General features: G+C 43.2%; 2 protein-coding genes across 5 annotated transcripts in view; one reads left to right on the top strand and one right to left on the bottom strand.

Annotated features, from left to right (window-relative positions):
- The first annotated feature begins 2,483 nt into the window (after positions 1 to 2,483).
- Positions 2,484 to 13,232, top strand: LOC123760039 (oplophorus-luciferin 2-monooxygenase non-catalytic subunit). 2 transcript variants are annotated; one of them, XM_045745420.2, is made up of 8 exons: positions 2,484 to 2,600; positions 4,447 to 4,527; positions 5,234 to 5,468; positions 5,842 to 6,007; positions 7,638 to 7,810; positions 9,191 to 9,339; positions 9,544 to 9,705; positions 10,256 to 13,232. In XM_045745420.2, exons 1-8 carry the CDS (start codon positions 2,582 to 2,584, stop codon positions 10,360 to 10,362), a joined length of 1,092 nt encoding a protein of 363 aa, XP_045601376.2. In that variant the 5' UTR covers positions 2,484 to 2,581; the 3' UTR covers positions 10,363 to 13,232. The 2 variants fall into 2 exon arrangements, with proteins under 2 accessions (XP_045601376.2, XP_069181418.1); XM_069325317.1 differs by lacking the exons at positions 2,484 to 2,600; positions 4,447 to 4,527 and adding an exon at positions 4,737 to 4,913.
- The window catches only part of LOC123760040 (merozoite surface protein 9-like), a 27,791-nt gene continuing 14,199 nt past the window's right edge, over positions 13,171 to 26,762 (bottom strand). For all 3 annotated transcript variants that reach the window (XM_045745421.2, XM_045745424.2, XM_069325318.1), the window contains exons 5-6: positions 15,390 to 15,479; positions 13,171 to 14,240 (exon numbers count right to left, since the gene is read on the bottom strand). In XM_045745421.2, the coding sequence (XP_045601377.2) occupies positions 14,127 to 14,240; positions 15,390 to 15,479 (204 nt within the window). In that variant the 3' untranslated portion in view covers positions 13,171 to 14,126. The remainder of the gene's footprint in view (positions 14,241 to 15,389; positions 15,480 to 26,762) is intronic.

Raw genomic sequence — 26,762 nt, 5'->3', positions numbered from 1 at the left:
AGTTGGTAGCCAGAGGTCGTAAATTGATAAGTTATAGGGTATAACTTATGAAGGAGAAATAGCGAGCTCAACGGCTTCAATGATGTTGGGTAGTTCGATAGGTGGTACTCTCATCAGCTGCTAGCTGATCACTAAGGACAGAATTAATAATTACACTACCCTCATTTTGCGCAGGAACATTGAAGGTGTTACACGGTGTTAATTAAATTACACGGTGTTTTTCATCGCAGAGGCCATGAGAAAACTCATGCATGCCAACAGGTGACAGAGATAGAGCAATAACAAATAGTGACCCCACACCCCCACCCAACCTTGGACCTATGACAAGAGAAGAAAGTTACAATAATTAGTTATCAGCAAGGTCAGTGATAACTGGGGCGAGCAGGGGTAGTACAAGTCCTTCCTCAGTCCCATGGGAATTTTGTTTGTACTTCAAAAAGTAAAATATATTTCTTTTCACATTTGTTTTTGTTTGTATATATATATTTTTTCTTATATCACAGGATTTAGTGCTAATCGAGTTGAACTGTCTTTATGCGAGAGCTTTGACTGTATCTGTCAGCAAACCAGTAGTTTCATTTTGTAGAATGTAGATGGTTTCCCTATGCTGGAACTTGTAAGGGAATGTTCATTTCATCGCCAAACCTAATTTGTGCTCATTTTCAAAGTACAGGCAAACCTTAAACATCTTTAATTGTAATGTATTGGAAAATTTATTGGAAATCCAATTTTTCCAAAATATGTCCCCTTTTTGACATTATACCACCAAATTCACTGCATTTTTCTTATATCAAATGATACATTACATGTTTATGTGTTTTTAGACACACATACTATATAAACAATGAATCTGGTGAGGTATAAGTATTATTTGCAATGTATAAATGTACAAAAAAATGTTTTTTTTTTTTTTACTGAACAGTATTTACAGTGCAATAATGCCTCTCTTGAGGCAGGAGAGGCAATACTAGTGCTGAGGCCAACTGAGAGTGCCTCTCACACTGTGCTGTAACAGCACACGATTAACCCCACACAAACAGCATCGTCCAGCTGGTCATATTTACTTAGTCGCAACGTTTTCCATCATTACTCCTTCCAAAACACTAGTACCAATTCCACACTCCTCTGCCAAATGTTGTTGTTGTTTAAGATTCTGCTACTGGGAACAAAAAGTTCCAAGTAGCACGGGCTATGGTGAGCCCGTAGTGGACTTACCTGGCACAGGAGCGGGGCTGTAACTACCCTCCTCTGCCAAATGTTTGCCCGCCAGACTTATCCATGGTAAGGAACTTCCTTACCTTGGATAAAAAGGCAAGAGTTATTAATAAAACCAAAGCATTAATAACTCTGCCTTTTTTATCCATGGTAAGGAAGTTCCTTTTACCCTGTCCTGCTCCACCCTTACCATTCTTGTGGAGTGATACGGTGAAAAGGTTTTGAAATATTTCAAGAGTTAAACAGCTGAAATGGCAGTAAGTATACTGCGTAGCCCGGGCAGGTTAATATCGCAATCGCTATGTATAATCTACCTACAGGCGGGATGCCATACCACAGTGGAGGACTAAGACGCGTACGGAACCCTTCCTTTAGTAAGGTAGTATTTAGTGACAGGGAGGCATATGGATAAAATATAAAGTTTTGCACAAATACAAGTCCACATTTAGTCCCATTGAAAATGAGGTAAAGTGAAAGGGAAGCCAAGAAAAAAAAGGACAACGTAAGCTGTCCGAAGCCTAAAATAGGTTATCTTGAGATGATTTCGGGGCTTTAGTGTCCCCCGCGGCCCGGTCCTCGACCAGGCCTCCACCCCCAGAAGCAGCCCGTGACAGCTGACTAGCACCCAGGTACCTATTTTACTGCTAGGTAATAGGGGCATAGGGTGAAAGAAACTCTGCCCATTGTTTCTCGCCGGCGCCCGGGATCGAACCCGGGACCACAGGATCACAAGTCCAGCGTGCTGTCCGCTCGGCCGACCGCCTCCCTAATCTCTCCCTAGGTAATCATAGGTTAGGTCAAGTTGTTGAAAAATTAAAACAAATTTATATAATGTAGAATTGTATCTATTTAGGCCTTGGATATATTACGTGCCCTACATTTTTTTCCTTCAAATATTCCCTCCATTTTACCTCATTTTCAAAAGAAAAATGTGGACTGATAAAAGTGAAAGTACATACTTGTCCATGTACTGTATTGTTGATGTGACGACTTATATTGAATTTTGTAACTAGCTCATCAAGATTGTAACTTGCTTAGCTAAATGAATTGTGAGGTTCAGTCCCTGAGCCCATTATGTGCCTCTGTAACCCTTTCCACTACCGCCCTCAAGATGGGTATGGGGTGCATAATAAATGAACTAACCTAAACTACTGTATCTTACTAGAGGATTGAAATATAAGTTTTAACCAGAGGGACAATTGAACGTAAAACCTACATAGGTACTGGGAACAAGGTCACTGATTACCTACAAGCCCGAGCTGTTAGTGGCGGTGTTATCTAGCGAGGTGTGACGAGTGTCCAGTCCTCATATATGGGACGCTGCCTGTTTTACTTGGCTCAATCTTTGTCTCGCTAACCATCAACCATGGCTATCTTGTCTCCAGGTAAGCTGTGACATCTGAGTAATAACATCTGGTGAGCTTTGGCATCACCAGGAGATATGTCTCCAAGAGAGCTATGATGTCTCCACGTGAGCAATAATATCTCCAGGCTAGTTTAAACATCTACAGATAATTGCTAATATTTACAAGGTTCAAACTACTCCAGCTAGAACAATAGGGGCAGTTGTAGCACACCTCCAAGTGAGCTACAACTAATTACTAAAAATTTTCAGGTCTTAAATAATTTCAGTTTGTTCCAAGAGTTGGAGACTTTTTATTAATCCTTAAACTGCTCCTGTCATTCTCAACCGATTGACCTTGCTGCTCTAATCGTCTGTGAATGATTTATTTTGCCTCTTTTTAACATTTAAAGCTCTTAAATATTCAATTTCGATGCCATTCGATTCTACAGACCTCTAGCAATCGTTTACCATATCGGGAACAATTCTAAAAGCATTATATAGCTACCTTCATGGGTATTATAAAAAAAAGGCACCATTCCAGGTGCATCACCATCTATTTATTGATGCCTAACATAATTCTAGTGGTTTACTGACGCCTATATAACATTGACGCTTTGTAAAATGTCAAGGACTTTTATGGACAAGGAAGATATTTGTGATAAGAACTCTATTACAAATATTGTATTTTACTTTGAGGTTAGCCTATACTTTTGTAGAGATGCCAGGCACTAGCTTCAAAATAGCTTTGCTCATGTCAGGTGCACCGAAGTGTTCGCCTAAGTGTCATGGTGAAATTACTACAGTGAGGCCAGTCACTGGCAACAAGGGATACTCTAAATGCAACCCGTTCTCGCAAATTCGTAAAGTCAATATTGACTTATTAACTACGTGCATAGGTGATATACTAAACATAATAGATACCCTTAAAAAGATTCATAGAAAACACCGACCTTACCTAACCTTGTTAGTATCTTAAGATAAGCATCTTATTGCTTCGTAATTACAATTATTACTTAACCTATACCTATTATAGGTTAGGTAATAATTGTAATTACGAAGCAATAAGATGCTTATCTTAAGATACTAACAAGGTTAGGTAAGGTAAGGTATGAATCTTTTTAAGGGTATCTATTATGTTAAGTATGTCACCTATGCACATATTTAATAAGTCAATATTGACTTATTAAATTTGCGAGAACGGGTTGTCTAAATGTGTATATGGATGAGGTCATCCAGAGGAAGGTAAACTGCTATTGATGAAGGCAACGTTAAACCACACACACTTGAAAGTTTTATTAGAAATTAATTTTCCACGGGTCACAAAATAGAGGGGAAAAAAAGTTCTGTGTACACATAATTAACAAACCTGAGCAGAAGATCCGACTGATCATTTACTACACAAGTATGAAGACCGCCAACACTCATGAGAAAACTCGCCAGACGCCAAATGCAATGCACTGAATGAGACCAATACTGTGTGTGTCATTCCACACCCTCTCACAGAATGATAGCCCTAATATTATCAATATATACACACGGGATGACAAAATCTTTCTCGCGGTACAGTGCCTATGTACAAATAAGAGGCATTATCATTATTTAGATGACAAGCCACGTGGACCTATGGCGAGCCTATGGTAAGGACCTATGGCGAGCCTATGGTAAGGACCTATGGCGAGCCTATGGTAAGGACCTATGGCGAGCCTATGGTAAGGACCTATGGCGAGCCTATGGTAAGGACCTATAGCGAGCCTTTAATAAAGAAACATACCCAAATGGCTAGTCATTTCCGAAAATCGAACTCTGGTTCCAATCAGTTGCGAGCCGACTGTTATAGTAACATTTGCTCAGAGAACTGACATCTAAGAGAATAACTCTTGTTACAGGAGTGAGAGGATTGGTGTGCGTGTTGATGATGGTCGCCATCTGTCCCCCGCGGCCTGCACTGCTACATACCCTCCACCAGGGTAAGTCTTCAAACATTACTTCACTATATTTATAAGCTAGACTAGGGCTTTCAGCCGGCGACTCTCGGGTGAAGAACAGCTTCAACTCTCTTCCCTCTCGGCCCTTTCTGTGCATATCCTTAGTCCTCTATACCTCTTCCAATATCTCGCAGTGCCTCTCATCACCCCCCCCCTCTCTGTTTCCCCTCATCATTTTCCGTGCCTCTCCCCACCCCTCTGTGCCACCTCTCACCCTTATCTGTACCCGTCTTAGTCCACCTACGTACACCTTCTTTGGCCCCCTCAGTACCTCTCTCTATTCTCCATGCCCCTCTCTGAGCCACACCCCATCCCTCTAACTGTTCACTACATACTAACACAGGCATGGGCCGTGATCGAGACAAGAGGTACAGATCCGGTAAAGGGACACTAAGTGCTCTATGACTACTAGACTAACATGGAGCATACGGTATAGGATCGGTGCCTAATCCCCAGTGGGCACATCATTCAAGAATAACGTTAATTCAGCATTGAATCAACGTTGAACATATATATATATACTCTTGGGTATTGTGCCCACTGGGTAGCCCCCTTCCTCCTCAGGGCTCGATAGTGAAGGAAATGGTTGGTCTTCGAAATGTGCTACTATAATGTTCTGTGCTTGTAAACAAGTTTCCAACATTGATATAGCAGTAACCTAATATAGTGTTGTTGTTTAATGTTGCAGAGGAAAGTGCGCCATCATTCCCGTGCCCAGAGAGTACGGCTATCCATCCCTGCTTGTGTTTGTATGACTCGCCCTCAGGCACCCTTAACCTCACCTGCAGCAACCTCGCCAGCTACGAGCAGCTTGATAACATTTTTGCAGCAGATTTCCCCTTCACCAAATTTAATTGGTTTCAACTTCAAAATTCCAACGTAACCTCACTTAAAAAGGGCCTATTTCGAGATGTATATTTCAGGTTTGTGATATGATTTTCCGTTGCAGGGTTGCTATGTTTATAAATTTTCATGAAGATGAACCCGCAGGATTGTTAGATATTTAAATAATGAAAAATCGTCATATATGCTGGTTTATAGTGCGGGCTATGAAACTGAAGATTTTCCATAACTTTGGCTGGGACCTTTAATTCAGGTTTCCAAGTGTGAAATTTTTTGTGAAATTAGTGAATACAATGAGCAGGTCACACACACATATTATATATTATATATTATATATGTATATGAGAGAGAGAGACGAGGGATAGAAGAGAAAGGAGAGTATACTCAAAATATACAGGTAACTTTGTTGACCTCGTATATTTCCTTTGAAGCTAATATGTAATAATATTCCAGCCGGATGGTACTGATATTCAACAACATTACACTGATAGAGGAAGGAACGCTGGAAACTATGTACAACTCACTAGAGTATTTCCACATCTCTGAGATATACGATGGGGACTACCAGTGGCCACTTCCAGACCTAGCTAAGTTCACCAGCCTTATTGAGATTGGTATTGTAAGTGATCCTCCTGAAATTTTATCCCATCTCACACACACACACACACACACACACACACACACACACACTACATCCCTCAATTTCATCATAAAATCTTATTTAAGCAATCAAAGCAATGTCCGCTAAAACCATGCCTCATCCCAAAGCAGTCTGCTTGCTTGCAAGTACTGTAGTCACTTGTGAGATGTTATGTAGGATAAAAACCCACACTTATGTATTTGTGAAATTTATGTAAATAATTATACCAAGTCTTTCGCACTCTCCTGAGTGCTTTGTCAAGGTCTGAGTGTATGGTTAGGATGAGACTTACATCTCAACGACTAATGACAACTCAATGACCTCATTAGTCGTCGAGATGAAAGTCTCGTCCTAACCACATACTCAGACTTGGTGTAATTGTTTTCATAATTTAAATTTAACAATTTACTAAATTTAAATATATATTTAAATATTAGCTGTACCCAGCCACGTGTTGCTGTGGCTCAGCAATGCGTGCACTCGTTGCTTAGCCACAGCAACCTTCGCCTGTCTTGTGTCCCCACCATTCCCCCCTGCACTGTCTCCTTGTCCTCCCCCCACTCCCCTGTCCCCTTGTTCCTCCCATCATTTTCCACTCTCCTGTTCCCATTGTCCTTCCCACCATCCCCCACTCCCCCATCCCCTAATCCTCCCCACCATCCCCAACTCCACCCTTATTCTGTCACCTCATCCTCCCCACCATTACCCCCTCTCCCGTTCCCCTCACCATTACCCCCCCTCCCCTGTCCCATTGTCCTCCCCACTCCCTCTTCCAATGCATTCCCAAATGATCTGATGTTCCCATCAGAAAAATGGGAACATCAAATGATCTAATGTTCCCATCACTGAAAAATTTGAAGAACAGTTAAAAAAAAAAAAATGAAAAACAGTAAAAAACTAACAAAATAAGCTATACTCACGAAATGAACGGTATGGTAAACAACACAGCTCAATTCCAATGCAATAATACAGTATATGAAAATTCAATTTATCAATGCAATTGGAAATATTGAAATGGAATTGTAACATTTATTTTAGTGTGTATTGCTATTACGTGCAACAGATGGCCTTGTTAAAAAAAAAAAAAAATTTTTACCTGTCACAGGTGTGGCATCTATATAGCAGGTATATAAAAATATGCATGTTTCGAAGATTTCCCCTCATGAAAAACACACGAAAACACAGTTTTCCAAAAAAAAGCAGTTTTCTGCCATCACAGACATGACATCTATATAGAATGTATATAAAAACACACTCGGAACGTTCTTTGAAAATTTCAAAACAATCAATGAAGAACTTTTGGAGATTAGCAATTTTGAAGAAATGAACATTTTCATTTTTATTTATATAAGATACAGAAGTATTGTTACTTTTAATTATAGCTAAATAAAAGTTTCTTTCTTTAAATGAAATCATCATGGCAAACTGAGTTTATTAAAAAATTTAAATCCAAGAAAATTTGTGTAAAAAAAAAAAAAATTTAATGATAGGATTAAGACTTCTAATCCGCTTCCTGTGTTTGCATGCTGTAAAAATATTTAATAACTTTTGATCAACTATAGAATATCCTATAAAATGTAGCTTAAATCTTTACTATGTTTATCTATAGAATGGGCCATATGAGACACTGCCTGTGCTGGAGTCCTCGTCCCTTACCTCTGTCTTCCTGGGCATGAGAAAACTTGTATCCTTACCAGACAACCTTTTCACTTCAACCCCAAACCTACAATTCATCACCTTCCAAGAAACCAACCTAAACAGTATTCAAGGGAACACTTTTAAGTGAGTATAATTGTTGCTATAATAGTCATATATATATACATACATACATGACACATACACAATGTATTTTTTTTTTACAGCCTTAGGGGGTCTTGTTTTTAATTAAACTGTCAGCTGACGTGTGAGCAAGTTCCCAAAACATTTGAATTCTACATATGAATTATTTTCTTAATCAGTGATGTGAAGATGAATTCCTTTAATCTTGCCTCATAACTCATACCTCTCTACTCAATGACTAGTGTAATGATATGCCTTTTCATATTTCTCAAGACACATTTTGTATTTGGTGAAATTATATATGGTCTATACATGCTGGTGGCACTTATTTGAGAACTGGTATTACATGCACAATGTACAGTCATTAATGACTCCTTGTTCAGTTTTCTGAACAATCCTTTTATTGGGCAACCCTATATTTGCATCGGACACTTTCTGATTTAAACATGATTAGGACATAAGTTCAGTGTAATATATATATCCCTAGAATGTTTCGTGTCCAATTTTGGGAGGGTTTCTCCTCCCAATTAGTACTTTAGAATAATAATAATATTATTATTATTACACAGAGAAATCACACTAATGTGATATATATAAATGAGAAAATCGACTAGAGCTCTTAAGTGACTCGAACCCCAACCAGCGTACTGCCAGCCACAACATCTACCACTATACCACCCTGACCTAGAAAAAGCTATAAAACCTTGGATTCTACCGAATCAACAGGAAGTCTGGAGGCCTCTCCTGAAGCCATGCTAAATTTTATATACAAGGCCCAAACACCTGGGTGTGGGTAGTCAACTCCGTACACACCAATATCAATTACATGCACTGAAATCACACTAGCTTCATATATATCAATGAAAAAATCCTTGACTTCCTTATAATTTTTTCTCTCCAAACTTTTTCTACAACTCTGCCTGCAAACTTAACAAATTTAACCATTTGTTAGATTTTCCTGTTCTCAAACTGGGAAACCCAGTTTGACTCTCAGGCGGAATGGAAATGGTTGGGCACATTTCTTATCAATAATGCCTCTGTCCACCTAGCAGTAAATAGGTACTTTGGAGCTAATTAACTGTTGTAGAGTTGCATTCTGGGCAGGGGGGGGGGCCTCGATATAAGTTTGACGTACATAACAGGCTGCATGTCCCCAACAACATTAATTATGACTAAAATAAGGCTGCTGCATTGAAAGCTTTCAACAAAAATAGTGTCAGGTTTATGAAAATTACATTTATTAATTTATAGCATTTGTAACTCATAGAATATGCAGAGTTTTTGAAATAGGTCATTTAAACATGGTCTGAAGATCAGGATGCTAATATCAATAATGTTTGTGTAACTATTGACCACATTACAATATATGCTAATATTTTTAAGGTTGCTTTCATCATTAAAGAAGATTGAGATAACCAGGAGTGGCTTAGCCTCCTTGACTGAGGCTTCTCTTGCATTTGGTTCCCCTGATATGGAATACATTAACATTATTTCCAACCCAATAGAAACTATTGAGGCTGGAGCATTCCAAGGTTAGTCTTATATGTTGAGTATACCACATGTGTTTTTCCCAATTCTTTTTGCAAATAATTTATTATTAATTACTTGCCTATATATATATATGCTTTTTAATATATATGCTTTTTAATATATATATATATATATATATATATATATATATATATATTACTGCATTACATTGTGTGATATTATACTGTATTCCTCTATTCTCCTAGGTCTGTCTGGGTCAGTGACGGTTAATGTTTCTCACAATTTATTGGAACAACTGACAGAAAATGTTTTCTCAGAGCTGCTAAAAAACACAACAGAAACCATCGATGTGTCAAATAACCCTCTTCTTTGCGGGTGTGATTTATATTGGCTCATCAACATCACAGGTAAACATTCTCTCAATAATACAGTTAAACAAACTTTTATTACCTCATCAGCACCACAGACACACACTTGTACTGGCTTGTTGACACCATAGTTCAAAAACTTTTACCGAATTGTCAAACTATACGTTAACACAATTGGACTGACCCATCAAACCACATATAAACACGCTTATATTTACTTGTCAGACCACACTTGAACACATTTTTACCGTATTGTCGAACCACATGTAACACTTGCATTGGTGGGGGGGAATGTGAAGATGCATAAAATTGAGTTCATATAGGAATATAGGTGGGAAATAGTCCTTATGCAGTTTTCTTTAGGTTCCTATGTATGCTCTGTTTTCATGCTTTACTTCTCCATTACCCCCTAAAATCCTTTTGCCTTCCCTTTCCGTCTTGCCTAATGTTGACTGCTTTTCCCACCCTAGAATTACATGATAGGGGTTGAGGACAGACCAAAACATCACTTTCATTCCAATATGTGTGGATTAGGTTAGGTTATTTTAATATATATAATTCATGCTTAGTATATTAATTACTATTTCAGATGCGGATCTTAATCGCCTTAAAGGTCTATTACCTTCTTGCGCAATCGAAAATGGTGTTTACGACAGAGACACACTTGTGGACTTTATGAAGTATCAATGTTCATGAACAGCATGATTACCTTCATTATTAGCCTCCCAATATTACACATGTTCAATCAGCTTTGGCCTTACATCTGAAGCGTGCCATTGGGAAAGATTGAAATAGAAAAGTAAAGCGAATGAAGCCCTTTGAACAGAAAAGCAAACAAATGAACTCTTAAAGGTACACCACGCAGTATAGCCTGTCCTCTATACTAGACACAAATCTCTTCCATGAAATAGCCTAGCTAAGCCAAAAAGAAACACAAGCAATGTTCGAAGCAGGCATCAGGACTATGTACATTGTGTAGGAGCCTGAATATACTCATGGAAGCATTAGTTATAATGCAACCAAGTTCTTGAAGGACTGCAAGGTTCGCTGCTGAGGATTCTCAACACTTCAAGGGAGGGCAGAAGGATCACTGGGCACTGCATCAGAGCCAAGACTTTAGTAACATTCTAATGATTTCAGTGAGGGAGAAAATAATCACAATCAACTGGTGAATGCTACTAGTGAATAGAGTGAATAGCACTAAAATTTCACGAATCAAAAAGAAATTCATAGTGAAGATTTGCTTCTAAGGCAGTAAGAGAAATGGATGCCAGCACCCTTGTTTCAATACCAGAGAGACTTACTTGTTCGGATGCCATTTTATGAATGTTTGGACGATCTGGAAGGGTTAAAGTTCATATAAGCCAAAAATAGAATAGACAATGTGCTCATTAAGGAATAATTACTATTAACTAAAGCAGTATTTTCTATTAATTTTTGTTATACAGTGGGGGCTCGACTTACGAATTTAATCTGTTCCCAGAGACAGGCTGCAAGTCAAAACAAATTTTCTCATAAGAAATAATGTAAATTGAATCCGTTCCACACCCCCAAAAATATTAACTTAAAAATACATTTTATACTGAATACCACTTTTTTTCTAGCTCCAACACAATATGTTTATCTTACCTTTATTGAGGACTCTGGTTGGCATATGGAAGACAGTGAGGGGGGGGTTGGGGGAGGAGAGGTGTTACTGTTTGGAAGGGGAGTCCCCTTCCATTATAGCATCAGGCAGTGATGACTTCTCTGCGGTACTCTCTCTCTCTCTCCTACGTTTTGCAGGCATACCACTAAGGCCTGGTTGTGGCTCACTGCTTGCTTGTCTTACTAAGAATCTGTCTAAAGACACTTGTTTTTCCCTACATTTTAACACTTGTCTGTAGTGAGACATCACATTGTATTTAAAAAAATCAATGCAACAGCCTGCTACAGCTTTATCTGGGTGAGTTTTTTCAACAAAACTTTGCCTTTCTTCCCATACTTCACACATTTTCTTAATGAGGAAGGGACATCCTCTACTCAACTATTTTCTGAGGTTGAACCTTACCACTGACTTTCTTGGGACCCATGGCATGATACATAATAATTACTTTTATATTCAAAAAACAAAAAAGCACAAAACAATGAAATTCTTTACAAGCGCGATCGTCACTAAGCGGGCAGCTCTGGTAAACTGAGGCAGGGTTACCCGTGCCACCAGGAACCACACACTCGGTCGACCTAAACGTGTATCAACAAAGTCGCTAGTCGAAGCAAAGTCGTAAGTTGAGGTGCCACTGTATACAGTATATTTTAGCTTATATCTACAGCAATGTTGTACTGTATTTAGTAGTTACCCAAAAAATTAAACCTCAATACAAAAAGATAGCTAAAGCTATGCTCATATTAGTGGCTTTATAAAACAGAGAAATACAGTACAGTACTGTACCGACTAAGTAACCACTGTAAACTGATCCATTGTATATCTTACAAATAAATTATTATTATTGCTGTTATTATTATTATTATTATTAACATGTTGAGTGCCATGTAGCCAAAGATGGTCACTTCTGTCCTACATATAAGGTCAGTGTCATCATTGATGGATCATATGTATAGTGACCATATAAAATGGATGATGATAAGTCATAGTACCTCCTCAACATCCTCTTCCAAAAGGGAGAAAGGGAGGCACAGCTGAAGGCCCTCTTCAACCAACACAGGCAATCAACTCAGGAATCTACACCAGTTGATTGACAGATGAGAGGTGGGACCAAAGAGCCAGAGCTCAACCCCAGCAAACACAACTAGGTGACATACCTCCTAAGCTTGAGTGCATGAGCCCACAACTAAGCCACATAATAATGAATGACACAAGTAGCAGTCCAGCAGGACTGACTTGCACATCCCATGTATTTGTGTATATAGTACTTGCCTAATTGTGATTGTGGGGGTTGAGCTTCGGCTCTTTGGTTCTACCTCTCAACTATCAATCAGCTGGTGAGCAGATTCCTAAGCCTTTTGGGCTTTATCATATCTACATTTGAAACTGTGTATGCAGTCTACCTCCACCACATCACTGCCTAGTGCATTCCATTTGTTAACTACTCTGACACTAAAAAAGTTCTCTCTAATGTCTCTCTGGTTCATTTAGGTACTCAAGGGTACATGTGTCTGTGTGTGTGTATGTTTGACAATAAAAAAAATGATCTGACATGTAGTAAAATGAATGCCAGAGACAAGTTGGTTGAGCGTCAAGATAAAAAAAAAATGCTCTGCACCCATGGAAACTGCGAAGTCAGCAGTTGGCATGGGAAGACCTTGACAAGTCTACGTACAGGCTTCCTGCCTCTGACGAGAGACCATACTGGTTGGATCAACTTGAATCCTGCATTTGAAATTACTGTTAATACCTTCCCATAGTGTGTTTGGTAAAATGAATCTGGAATAAAATGCATAAATTTAACAAAGCTGGTAATTGTGCAATCACATATCAAAACATTAGGATTGAATAAAAAAAAATTATTAACTTAAATTTTTGTAATACTTTTTACATAAATATTAATACATAAATTTTGTTAATGTAATACTGTATAAATCAAAATACCGGTAATCTAATTAAAAGCTTGTAGTTTATGTGCACATGTTCAACCATTTACAGAAGTCTGCATCAACTATTTTGCTTTTATAGAAATGTTTATGCCTAGCACTTAAGAAGTTATATACCAAATCCATTGTTCGTTTTTTGCATAAATATAAACACAAATAAATAAATAAATACAATATATTTGCCTTATCCCCCCCATCCCTCATAAGAAAATTCCTGAGTGTATCACCGAGTTGCAATACTATAACTAGCAATGTTAATTTATAATTCAATATTGTAAAATAAACAAATATTGGCCAAAAATGAACTTTGTATGTTAAAAATACTACTTTACTAAAAACATCTCTGGATTTTTTAATAAATCTCTTATTTCTAGTTACAAAAAACCAGCATTGAATGTAAGAAAACGCCATTTTCTGGGCGAGACCCAGAGGCTCCCTCGAGCTATACTGGGCTGATGTGTATATATTAGACCGTGTCAACAGTCAATCGATGGAGTTTTAGCCTACCAGAGACCATGGGTCAGAACCTGCCGCTCTCAAAGAGGCATGAGGAGTACCGAACACCGAAATAATGTTTCATTCTTCAACATAATTCAATTTACTTCAGTGTTTTGTACTCAGTAGATGTCAACAGCTACCGCTATCAAGTATTATGTCTGCCACCACTCTAGCACTGATCACACTATGACAAATGGCTAACTGATCACACTATGACAAATGGCTAACTTAATGGCAAAACCGTACAAAATAAGACTTTACAATCATTGAACTCTATTGCCGACCTTAATGAAATAAACAATGCCTTCAGTTCAAATAAAATTTATTTCCATCAAAATATAGTTAAATATACAAAAACTTACAAAACATGTCTAATTTAAAAAACGCCCATTTGCTATTCCTTTTTTGAAGAAATATTCTTTCCCATTCACTGATGCGATACAATTTTCCAAAAAAATAGTCCATCTAGTTTTCATTCGACGTATCTGTAAATTAAAAAAATTCTAAATGAGGAGAACCTGACCTCCAAATGTAATGCTTTGACAAATGAAAAAGTAATCACATTACAAAATAAGAAAAACCCAGTTTTGAATGTGATGCAAATACCACCTTCAGGTAGAGCCCTGGTACTTCCCTGAAATTATCTTGCTGAGATGGCTTTCCACTACTGGGTCACAACAGTCCTGTTTGGCCTACCAGGAACCAGAGCCAGATCTGGCCCCCTATCACAGAGATACAAGGCGCTGGGGATTGTTACAATCACCCACACCGCAAAGCATCCAGAAAGTCAACAAAGCAATACAGACAACCTCCCAAACCCCTGAACCCAAAATCCAGCCCCATGACTGACAAAGGCAGCCAAAGCTGCAAATCTGAAAACTTTATGGGTCTGAAGGTAGACCACAGGCTGGCTAGCTTTAAAGATGCTATGATACACAAACCATGGAACAGGGGACCAACGAAACGGGATCAACCAACAAAGCTTTCACTGAAGAAAAATGGGAAGTGTGCAGGTAATGGCAAACTGTTGGCACCAGACAAAATGAATGATACACCCTGGCCAGGGCAAGTTACAGCATCATAACTCTAAAGTTAACAGAAAAATAAAAAAATGAGAATATTTAAAAAAAAATTCCAAGATTATAAAAGCTCCAGTTAACTTTAAAAAATATAGAACTTATCTAAGACCAGATAAAATAAATAGTACGTATCTTAGATCAGAAGCAGGGTAAAGCACACCTGCTAAGGAAAGGAAGTGGAGATGCAGACTTAGGCCAGGTATGATTCAACACCTCCAAATTCAGATTCCAAAACCCCAGAGGGGCCAATGCCAAGGCATCCAAATTAACCCCAAACACAGTGCTTTGAGCCCTTTAACTTGAATAGCAATGTTTTGGAACTCCAGATTTATCATGAACCCAGATTGGGTCTAGAATGATACATTCCGATTTCGGAATGTACAAACTAATTTCGGTACAAACTAATGTACCACTGTACATTAGTTTGTCAATCCTAGCTTCAAAATGCCTTACTTAAGTTAAGGCAATCAATACTGTGATACCTGCTTACAAACTTAAGTAATATTTATTTTCTTGTTAAAGTAATATACTATTTAAACATATGACAAAACTTACCTTTTTAATTTGGCAAAAAACTATATTATCAGTATCAAACATGCGTGGTACTTCATCCTCAGTCTCATCGTCGTCACTACAAATTGACCTCTGAAAGACAATATTCAATCATACTTATTAAAAATTAAATAAAAATATACAATATAATCTTTCAAGTAAAATTTGATGCCTCAACCAAAAACTAACACCTTTTCACGATGATGCATAGATTAATAACCGACAAACTTACACAAGCTAAAAAGAGAAACTTACTAGGCCAAGCAACCCAATGAATCCTATCGAGGTCAGGATTAGTATTACAATTTAGTTTTTTATAGATATAGAGTATACTTGCGTGTGTGTGTGTGTGTGTTTGTATATAATGTATATATATATTAGTATATACTGTATATAGACTAGTATATACTGTAAATATACTAGTATGTACTGTAAATATACTAGTATATACTGTACTGTAAATATACTAGTATATACTGTGTATTCAAGGATTTAAGGGTGCTGGATGCTGTCTGCAGCTTAAGTAAGTAAGTAATTATCAAAAGAAGGCACCAAACCGGGAAGGCTATGTAGCACCATCAAATACGCAAAATAATCAGAGGGCGCTAAATATCACCAAGGATGCCAATACGAGAACAAAAACGCATAAGGCGAACGATATCAAAAGTATCCGAGTCACCAAGAATTCTATCGAGGGACAGGTGACCGCGAGGGGCGGTCGGAAAGCAAGACACACGCTCGTCCTGGAAGTCAGGACATTCAAGAAGGACATGCACGACCGTAAGAGGGACAATGCAACTAGGACAATAAGGAGCAGGGCGGCGCTCCATCAAGTGACCATGGGTTAAGCGAGTATGGCCAATACGCAACCTCGCTAGAGCTGTTTCCCACCGCCGGTTACGGTGGAAGGAGGACGGCCACGAGGAAACACAACATTTAAGAGTACGTAGCTTGTTACCAGTAACAGACAACCAAGAAGCCTGCCAACGGGTAAGGACTGAGGAATGGATAACCGGGTAAAAGTCGGAATACGGAATGCCTTTACGAGAGACGGGACAAGAGCGGACAGCTTCCTTAGCGGCAGCATCCGCACGCTCATTTAAAGACACGCCAATATGGCTGGGAACCCAACAAAACTCAACCGACTTAAATTTACTGTGAACGAGAAACAGCCAATGCTGGATCTCGACAACTACCGGATGAACTGGATTAAAGCACTCGAGAGCCATGAGGGCACTACGAGAGTCAACAACAACCACAAAGGAAGACTGACAACGAGAAAGCAGGAGACGAAGAGCATAGAGAATAGCATAAAGTTCCGCTGTAAAGATGCTAGTCTCCGGAGGCAAGCGACACATATAAGTGCGATCAGGAAAAACAACAGAGTAGCCAACACCGTCCGCTGACTTAGACCCATCGGTGAAGACAGAAACGGAGCGGGAGTGAGAAGAAAAGTGCTCGAGGAAAAGGCGTTTTAGAACTGTAGGAGGGGTAAAAGCTTTAGTGATACGAGTCAAGGATGTACAAAACCGCGGAAGAGGGACCCTCCACGGGGGCAAAGAAGGAACAACACGAGGAGAAACATCAGAAATACGAACGGAAAGAGAATCCTGCAGGCGAGATAACCGGACAGAAAGAGGGAGGTGGTGAAGAGGAACAGGAACCGCAGGAGGGGTAAAAGTTAAAGCACGACAGAGACGAGAGGAAGGATGTTGCAAGGACCGCGCAAGATAGCGAAGACAGTAGCGATCACGGCGGTCCTGGAGAGACAGGAAGCCAGTGTCAACATACAAGCTAAGGACGGGAGTCGAACGAAAGGCACCAGAACTGAGGCGCAACCCAGTATGGTGCAAAGCATCAAGACGGCGAAGAGTAGAAGGAGAAGCAGACGAGTAAGCAGGGCAACCATAATCGAGCTTAGACAGGACGAGAGAGGAATGTAAAGCAAGGAGAGTGCGCCTATCTGCCCCCCAAGAAGTATGGGACAAGACCCGAAGGAGGGTAAGGGACTTAGAGCACTCAACACGGAGGTAAGAGATATGGGGAGACCAAGACAAACGAGTGTCAAGGAATAACCCCAAAAGCTTCGCGGAATCTTTGTATTCAAGGGGATGACCATAAAGTGACAAAGAGGGACGAAGAACAACCCGTTTCCGCGTAAAAGTCATGGCACAAGTCTTAGAAGTAGAGAACTTGAAGCCATGACCTGTGGCCCAAGACGACACGGCATCAATCGCAAGTTGAAGCCGGCGTTGAAGGAGAGGCGAATCATCACCCTGACAACAAAGGGTAAGATCATCGACATAGAGAGCGGAGAAGACACCAGAAGGAAGAGAGGAAAGAAGACCATTGAGGGCAACCAGAAAAAGAGTAGTGCTCAGAACACTACCCTGGGGCACACCTTCGTATTGCTGAAAAGGGGGAGAGAGAGCGGTACCAAGGCGCACCCGAAAGGAACGACGAGAGAGGAAGCTGCGGAGAAAGAGAGGGAGATGACCACGAAGGCCAAAAGAATGAAGTTGAGATAGGATATGATAACGCCAAGTGGTGTCGTAAGCCTTTTCTAGGTCAAAAAGGACGGCAACAACGGAGGTCTTCGCAGCAAAAGCAGTACGTATATAGACCTCCAAGTTCACCAGGACATCTGTCGTGCTGCGGCACTTGCGGAAACCAAATTGAGAAGGGGAGAGGAGGTGATGGTGTTCCAGGAACCACATCAGACGAACGTTAACCATACGTTCAAAGAGTTTGCAGACACAACTTGTGAGAGCAATAGGGCGAAAGTCCTTAGGGGAAGTACCCAGAGACCCTGGTTTGCGAACAGGGAGGACAACGGCATCGAGCCAGTCCTCAGGGACTGACGACGACTCCCAGATCCGATTATACAGACTCAGTAAATACTGAGACGTGCTCGGAGGGAGATGGCGAAGCATCTCATAATGAATACCATCGGAGCCCGCCGCCGTAGAACCGCAGAGGGCCAGGGCAGAACGAAGTTCAGAGAGAGAGAAGGGATCATTATAGGGAAGCTGAAGATGAGTGCAGAAATCTAAAGGACGAGACTCAAGGACAGGTTTACGAAGAAGGAAAGATTGGGGAAGATGAAGACCAGAGCTAACAGAAGAAAAGTGGGAACCCAGTTCGGAAGCGACCTGCAACGGGTCCGCCACAAGAGTATCATGGAGGTGAAGGACCGGTGAAACATCGGGAACGAACTTACCCGCTATCTTGCGGATACGCTTCCAGATCTGGGCCAGAGGGGTTTCGGACGTAATTGTCGAGACAAAAGATGCCCAACATTCACGTTTAGCCGTACGGATGGCCCGTAGGGCCACCGCACTCGCTTTCTGAAAGAAAAGAAAAGAATCGGTCGTCTGCCTACGGCGGTGCTTCTTCCAGGCTGCACGCTTACAGCGGACAGCCCGAGCACAGTCCGCATTCCACCAGGGAACGCACTTCCGTGGACCCCGAGAGGAAGAGCGAGGAATAGAGCGGAGGGCAGCGTCGAAGACAGTGTCATGAAAAAGGAGGAGAGCGCGAGAGAGGGGCAGAAGGGAGAGGTCAGAGAGAGTAGCACTGAGGGAAAACAGGGTCCAGTCCGCCTTAGCAAACTGCCACCTAGGGAAAGAGAGGGAAGGGCGAAAAGAGAAAAAGGAAACAAGGATGGGGAAATGATCACTTCCATGGAGGTCATCAAGAACCTGCCATGTGAAATCTAAGTAAAGAGAAGAAAAGCAGAGAGAAAGATCAAGACAAGAAAGGGTGCGAGTTCGAGAGTCCAAATGAGTGGGCTCACCAGAATTCAGAAGAGACAGGGAAGAAGAGAGGAGAAACGGCTCAAGGAGGCGACCCCGGGTATTCGTCAGAACGTCACCCCAAAGAGAATGACGACAATTGAAGTCACCCAGCAGGAGCACAGGCTCCGGCAAGGAGTCTAGGAGGTGTTTCAAATCAGGAAGAGAGAGCGGGACACTCGGGGGGAGATAAATGGAACAAACTGTGTACCATTTCCCCACAAAGATACGAGCAGCAGAACAATGGAGAGGCGAAGGAAAAAGTAAAGGAACAAAGGGAACATCAGCCCGAATCAAGAGAGCAGAAGAATTAGAAGCCCCAGCAATGGCTGGGGGGGGGGAGAGAAAGGAATAGCCACGAAAACGACCAGGACGAGCACCAAGCATCGGCTCCTGGAGACAGACACAAAGGGGCGAAAACCGCGAAACCAGAAGTTGGAGTTCGAGGAAATTGGCGTAATAACCTCGAACGTTCCATTGAAGAATGGACAACGACGAGAAGAGAAAGGACAAAAACAGAGAACAAGGAAGAAACAAAGGCGAAAGACCAACAGAGCACGTTAAAGAATATCAGGGTCGGGATCAGGGTCAGCAAAGTCAGGGTTAGGGGGCATGGGTAAACTGAGCAAAGACGGAGGGAAGGAAACGGGAGAACAGATCAGAGGTGGGCGGGCAGGGTCCGGAGGAGGAGGAGGAGGAGGAGACAACGGAGAGGAGCAGTCAAGGACAGCAGCAGGAAGAGGGGGAGTAGAAAGAGAGGAGCGCACCCCAGCAAGAGCAGCAACCGAAAGGGAAGCAGGGGCCAAAGAAACCTCCATAGCAGGAACAGGGGGCGCAAGCACTGAAACGGGAGTGGAAGGAGCAACAGAGCCAGAAGGAGGAGCTGAGGAAGAAAGCGAAGCCTTCTTACCCGCCGGGGAAGAGGAAGGAGAGGAGCCAGGCTTACGCTTCTGACTTAAAGAGACCGGTGTCCCAGCAACTACGTACCGGGCAACGGATTCCAGTGTCTCAACAGGAGAAGCCGAACGAGAGCACACACGACGGCCGTTAGGAGAGCGATGGACATCCGCCCGCACCGACAGGCGGCGGGGAGAGCCGATAGATGGAGGAAGAGGATGGGAAGGAGGATCGGAGGGGGACGAGGAAGGAGACACAGAAGACACGACAGACCGGGTAGAAGGAAGGGGAACCCCAGACAGAGGACCAGGAGGAGGATCCTTCGGGAGAGAACCCAAAGGGACAGAGGAGGGGGCAGTGGGCGCATCAGGGTCCAAGGCCTGGAAACGGTTGTGAGTCTGAGGAAGGCGGGAAGGACGAGGAGAGGAAGAGCGCAACACGCGAGCATAAGAGATATTAGCATAAGGCGGGAGCCGGCGAACCTGGCGCCTCGCCTCAGGAAAAGATAAACGCTCCCGGTGCTTCAAGTTGAGGACGGCTGCCTCAAGCTTGTAATGGACACACACACGGGAAAAGGTAGGATGGGCCTCACCGCAGTTGAGGCAACGAGCCTGGGGAGAAGCGCACTCCGACCTAGAGTGACCTTCGCCACCACACAAAGGACAGAGAGAGACAGTCCCGGAGCAGCGGAGGGCACCATGCCCAAACCTCCAGCACTTGTTGCAGAGCCGAGGAGAAGGAATGTACTCCTGGACAGAGCACCTGGCACCAGCAAGAATGACAGAGGGTGGAAGGGTCCTACCATCAAAGGTAATCTTCACAACCCGGAGGGGTTGACGGCGACTACCACGAGGGGGACGAGTAAACGTGTCCACCTGGAGAATAGAATGGCCCTGGGCAGCGAGGATATGTCGAATATCGTCGTGGCAGTCGCGTAGGTCCCGAACACCGGTCGCAACATGGGGCGGGAGCAAAATAGTGCCAACACTGGCATTCAACTGGACGTTCTTCGAGACCCGAACGGGGGTCTCGCCAAGGCAGGATAAGGCAGCCAAGCGGGAAGCAGCATCCTGAGAAGGAGCAGCAACGACACGCGTACCGAGACGAGTGGGGTTAAAAGTAATGGAGGCATCCACGGAATCAATGAGATGTCGATGAAGGGAGAAATCGTCAGGAGGCGCAGAATCAAGAGGGAGGAGATCAAAATATTTGGCCCACGAAGCGGGACCAAACAAGGCCTGATAGGTAGCAGAACTGGAAGGAATCGAGCGAGGGCGGCCGTGACGAGAACGGCGGTGAGAACCCCCAGAGAGAGAGGGGTTAAAAGGCGCAGTAGTAACAACTAGAGAAGGAGCCGCGCCAGGGGACGAGGTAGTCACCACTGGGGGCTTGGGGCTCGACCCAACCACAGAGGAGGGAGGGGAGCCAGGGGAAGGAGTCAGAGAGGCCAAAGGAGGAGCAAGGTCGGGGCCCAATGCAGCGGAGGCTACAGAGCCCGGTCTTCCAATACGGACCGACTCGGGGGCTTGGTCGCCCACCCCACGAGCCTGAAAAGGTAAGCCAGAAGCAGCCGAAACAGGGGTTATCATCTTGACGAAGTTACGAATTCACTCACGAATGTGCCCCCACACCCACCATGGAGCCACAATTAGAGGCAGGACACCCAACAAGAAGCTATCGCCGATCTTGTCGGGGCCTCCTAGGGGTGCGTCGTGAGTATACGCCCCACAAACGCCACCTTAAGAAACCGACAGTCCGTCGAGATCGGGTTCAGTGACGAAGTGGGGATTGACAATAAAAGGTTCCCCTCGCTCTCGACGTCGGGTACTGCAGTTCTACGGGTGCAAGAGTATGCCTCCTCAAGCACCCGGGCGTCAAAGTAGAAGAAGTCCAAGGGAAGAACCAGAACGAGCAAAAGGTCGGCAGGAAACGGCAAGCAGATAGGAGAAGAGGGGGGAGAAAAACGAAACAGAAGGAAAAGGAAAAGATGCCCAGCAGAATTGGAGAGGACGGCAGCAGGAGCACAAGGCTAGAAAAGGACAGAGGACTGTCCCAAGGAGCATCACACTCCGGCAGCCGCCCACTAAGCCCCCAGACGGCGACAACGAGCTGAGCGGGGAGGGGGTGTCTGCAGCTTAAGTTTGCTACATAATTGCAAGTAAACTTGGAGCGGCCCTGTGGTCCGCTCCAAGCAACAGCCTAGTGGACCACACTCTCACAAGTCAAGTCTGGCCTTGGGCCGGGCTTGGGGAGTAGAACAACTCCCAGAACCCCATCAAGCAGGTATCAGGTATCAAGCATGTATAATTGTACTTACAGATGATAATGTTGGGTAATTATTTGTTTTGAGGTAGTTTTAATTTGTAGATTCTTTAGCATATACTCTAAGTGAGATATGATTATACGAGTGAATAATATAATGCAATCAGGGTAGAGCAAGGTACATAATATTTGAGTTTAGAGAGTATGCCTACAGTCTAGATATTTTTTGGTAGCACTTACTTGCCTGCCAACAGCAAAGGCAATTTGGGTCTAAGCAGTGCTAGTAATGTTGAATCTCTCATTACTTTGATACATGTCATGTTAAGTTCCCTGCCTTATATAAATTATTTCGTATAAGACAGGTAGTATCAGCTTCTCCCTCGTGCAGATTTCTGTGCATCGGGGGGCACCAAAGAATTATCCTCACAGCTATATATATATATATATTTGTTTTTGTTTCTAATGATTTCAGCCAAGTGCTGGGGGTGATTTTTAAGATGTAGGGCCTAGTATTAATTTGGCATGTAATGGACAATCTGACATATTTGACATTGATAACAATGTGCTTACCAGTGAGTGTTTTTAGTAGTTGCAGTCTTTTTTTGATTAAGTCACTTGAAATGTCACTATACAGGCCAAAATATTTTTGTTACATGCACTTTCTGATTAGCTGATTATTGTCTTTATAAACAGGATTGGTGGGTACCACTCTCGTTGCAAAAGCGTATTAACACACATTTTCAGCATCTTTGCTGCAGATTTAAAAAATTCTTTCTTATCAGTATTGTCGATTCTTGTTACACTTTTGTACATGGTGATCATGTCAATTTTTTATTCTGTCCAATAGTTTTGTGTAGGGTGATTAATGTACAGTGTGTAGTGATAAGTTGCATCATGTGTTATAATGCTATAACACATGTGAGAAGGGATGTTTGTGTATGCACATGGCACATGTCTGGCATCTATATAACAATTGTGTATGGTATGTGTCCATAATCATTACACAGATTGTGTATGGCAAGCATTATACAAAAGTGTAAATTAACTTTATGGACTGCGAAAGGAGATTTAATGGATCCTCTATATTATTATATGATTAGAGAGAGCAAAACAATACCATGTGGATACCGGATCTATTAAACCATCTCTAATAGAAGGGTTGATAAACATGTTTTTCATAGAACAAACTTGGGAATGGTCACCACAGGTTGACAGCAATTGGAATATATTTACGGTCTTGCATTGCTCTTATTAGCTGCCAGATAAAATGTTTCCTCAAAATGCAAAGTTCAAATTGCTAAAAAACTGAATATAAAAAAAAATTAGCGTTGAAAATAATGACACGCCATTTTCTGGGTGAGTCCCGGAGGCTCCCTGGAGCTATACCAGGCTGATGTGTGTACAAGACTGTGGCATCAGTCAATTCGAATGGAGTGCTAGCCTACCGGGGACCACGAGCCAGAACCTTGTCCCCTCAGAGAGGCACAGGGAGCAATTTCCTATAGAAACCTCCATGTGGTTGGAAGAATACCATGTCTGCCATCTACTGAGTTAGGCACTCAGAAAGGTAGGCATCCTAAAACAGACCCCAACTGGTGAAACAGTGCTACCTAAAACCAAACTGCTAAACAGAACTCCCCAATCTGAAAACAATCAAACAAGCATGAAGTCACACTCACTGCCACACTGCCTGTCTGTGCAGCTCCCCCCTTCCCGGGAGGGTAACGTGGAAGCCAAAACATGCGCCAGTTATCCACCCTCAGTTCAGAGGCTGAATGTAAAAAAAAAAAAAAAAAAAGAAAACGGAAGGAGGGAAGGTTGCCAGGGAGCCTCTGGGACTCGCCCAGAAAATGGCATTTCATTACATTCAACGCTGGTTTTCTGTGGAGAGCTCCTCTGGCTCTCCAGAGATACCTAACCAAAGACAAGTAAAAGAGGGACTTACCTAGGAACCAGCTGCCACTTGCACCTCAAATCGAAGTCAGGACAACTGGCTGTAGCCTGCGACCCAAAGCAACACCTGCCCAACTAGGACCAGGAATAACGAGGTAACAGGCAGCCAGAACCCTGTTCAACCCCCAAAATCCTCCTGCCCGAATGTCAGCCCAAGACACATTACCAAAAAACGGCAACTAAAGCAGCAAATTGGCAAATGTCATGGGCGCAAGGAAAGACCGCAGGGTGGCTGGACTGAATAACCCTGCGGACAACTTGGAAGACCCAAGTCCTAGAACAGGGAAGAAGGAAAACTGGGACAGCCCAAAGCACGTCCCCGGCCATTGTACGGGGACGTCTCTCCCATGTACAGCTCCAAAAGAAGCTGTACATGGGAGAGAGGTCATCCAAAAAGGAGGGGTAAGGATTCAGAAGTTCAGACGGTTCAGACTGGACAAGTCCAGAATAAATCACAGAACCGCACAGACCTGTTCCAGTACTGAAAAGCAGCGGAAACCCACCAGAGGTACGAGGTGGAACGACCACGCCCAAGCGCACCCACTTCAAGACGACTCGATGAAACGCAGGGAAAGAGACCAGCCCCGCAAGCCCCAAAACCCCCGAAAGAGGAGCCACCTAACACCACCATAGGCTGAAGAAGACAACCAGAAATGCCAACCAAACGCAGGACCAGGTGAGAGCAAACAGTGCCAGCCACCCCTTTCCCCAGAAACTGATGTATGACCAGAGCGAGCACAAATTCAGACAGAACCGGAGGAGGCACCAGCACAGAAGGTGGCACCAAGGCCCACCTCGACAAGCAGAGACCTGAACCCCGGCATGACCAGCCTGGGAGCACGAGAAACGCCCTCCCTGAACCCCGACATGACCAGCCTGGGAGCACGAGAAACGCCCTCCCTGAACCAGCAAAAAGCAGCAAGAGGAAGGCAACAAGAAGAAGCCTCCCGCAAGGCAGCAGAAAACACAATGCCAACCAAAACAGACATTTTCAAATATGGAAAAACAAAAAGCCAGGGCCCCAGGCCTAAGCAGAGCTGTCTGCAAGCCAGGAAGTCCCAGGAACCACCAAAGATTCCCAGGATGGAGTTACAGGGAACCACACTCATTAGAGGCTAGGGCCTGAGGAGAGGCCAAGGCCTGTGCACACAGGAAAGAGCCACCAAGGATCCCCCAAACCTCTCCCTAGGGAAATTCGGAGGAAAACTTCTGAAAATGAATCCAAAGAAACCAAGGGAACCCAGAAATGCACCTAGGGGGGAGCCTGAGCTACCAAACACGCTGGTGGAAGAAAAATGGCAACAGGCAGCCAGAAAACAGAGAGAGCCACACAAGTACACATACATCAACACAAACATACACACAATCATACCTACATACAGAGAAATGGCAGCAGGAGAATAAAACCTCCAGTAGGAGGCGACAAATGTCCCCCAAAAAGTGAGCCAACACACACAGCCTCAAGGAAACAAAAATGCAGCGCGCCCTGGTGGCAAACCGGGAAAACGCTCACAGGAAAATGGTCGCCCAAAAGAAAGCAACTAAATGGTAACGTGCCTGGCACAAACGCACCAAAACACCCACAAATGTGGGAAAGCCCCCACAGCCGGGAAGGAGGGGACGAACACCCCACCCAGAAGGCACAATGGCCCAACACTGTGAGCAGGCTCTCCCCAAAGCCCCGAGAAACCTCTGACAGGAGCCACGGGGCAGAGCTGTCCTACACACCTTCTGCCCCAGGAGAAAAGACAGAGTTCAGCGGAAAGGCAGGAAAGAAGGGGGTCCGCTGGTAAGACCCAGAAGCCTCGGCAGGGGGAACAGGGTACCTAGGGAAGATAGCCCTAGGCGCATGCAGCCCCAGTACTTCTGAAATTACTCTTGGCTCGCACGCCACAACACAGCAGAACAACACCGCCAGGGCACAGCACTGCACAGAGACAAGAGGCAGAATTGAACGACTGCCATGCAACACATCCACCTCAGAACTGAGGGTGGATAGCCAGCATCCTCCTTCCCCTCCTGGGGAAAGGGAAGCTGCGCAGACAGGCGGCGCGACATTGGGTGTGACGTCATGCGTGTTTGCTTGTTTTCAGATTGGGAAGTTCTGTTTAGCAGTTCGGTTTTAGGTAGCACTGTTTCACAAGTTGGGGTCTGCTTTGGAATGCCTACCTTTCTGGGTGCCTAACTCAGTAGACGGTAGACATAGAATGCTTCCAACCACATGGAGGTTTCTATAGGCCAATGCTCCTCGTGTCTCTCTGAGGGGGCCAGGTTCTGGCTCGTGGTCCCTGGTAGGCTAGAACTCCATTCAAACTGACTGATGCCACAGGTCTAATACATAGATATCAGCCCGGTATAACTCTGGGGAGCCTGTGGGGTTCCCCACAGAAAATGTATCAACCACAATATATAACTTATTAAACATTGAAATTACCCTGAAATGTAGTCTGACATGTCACAATAAATATCA

This window comes from Procambarus clarkii, chromosome 16 (assembly GCF_040958095.1).
Source record: "Procambarus clarkii isolate CNS0578487 chromosome 16, FALCON_Pclarkii_2.0, whole genome shotgun sequence".
Lineage (NCBI taxonomy): Eukaryota > Metazoa > Arthropoda > Malacostraca > Decapoda > Cambaridae > Procambarus > Procambarus clarkii.
Note: the sequence above shows the minus strand (reverse complement) of the source record. Positions and strands in the feature narration are given on the sequence as shown.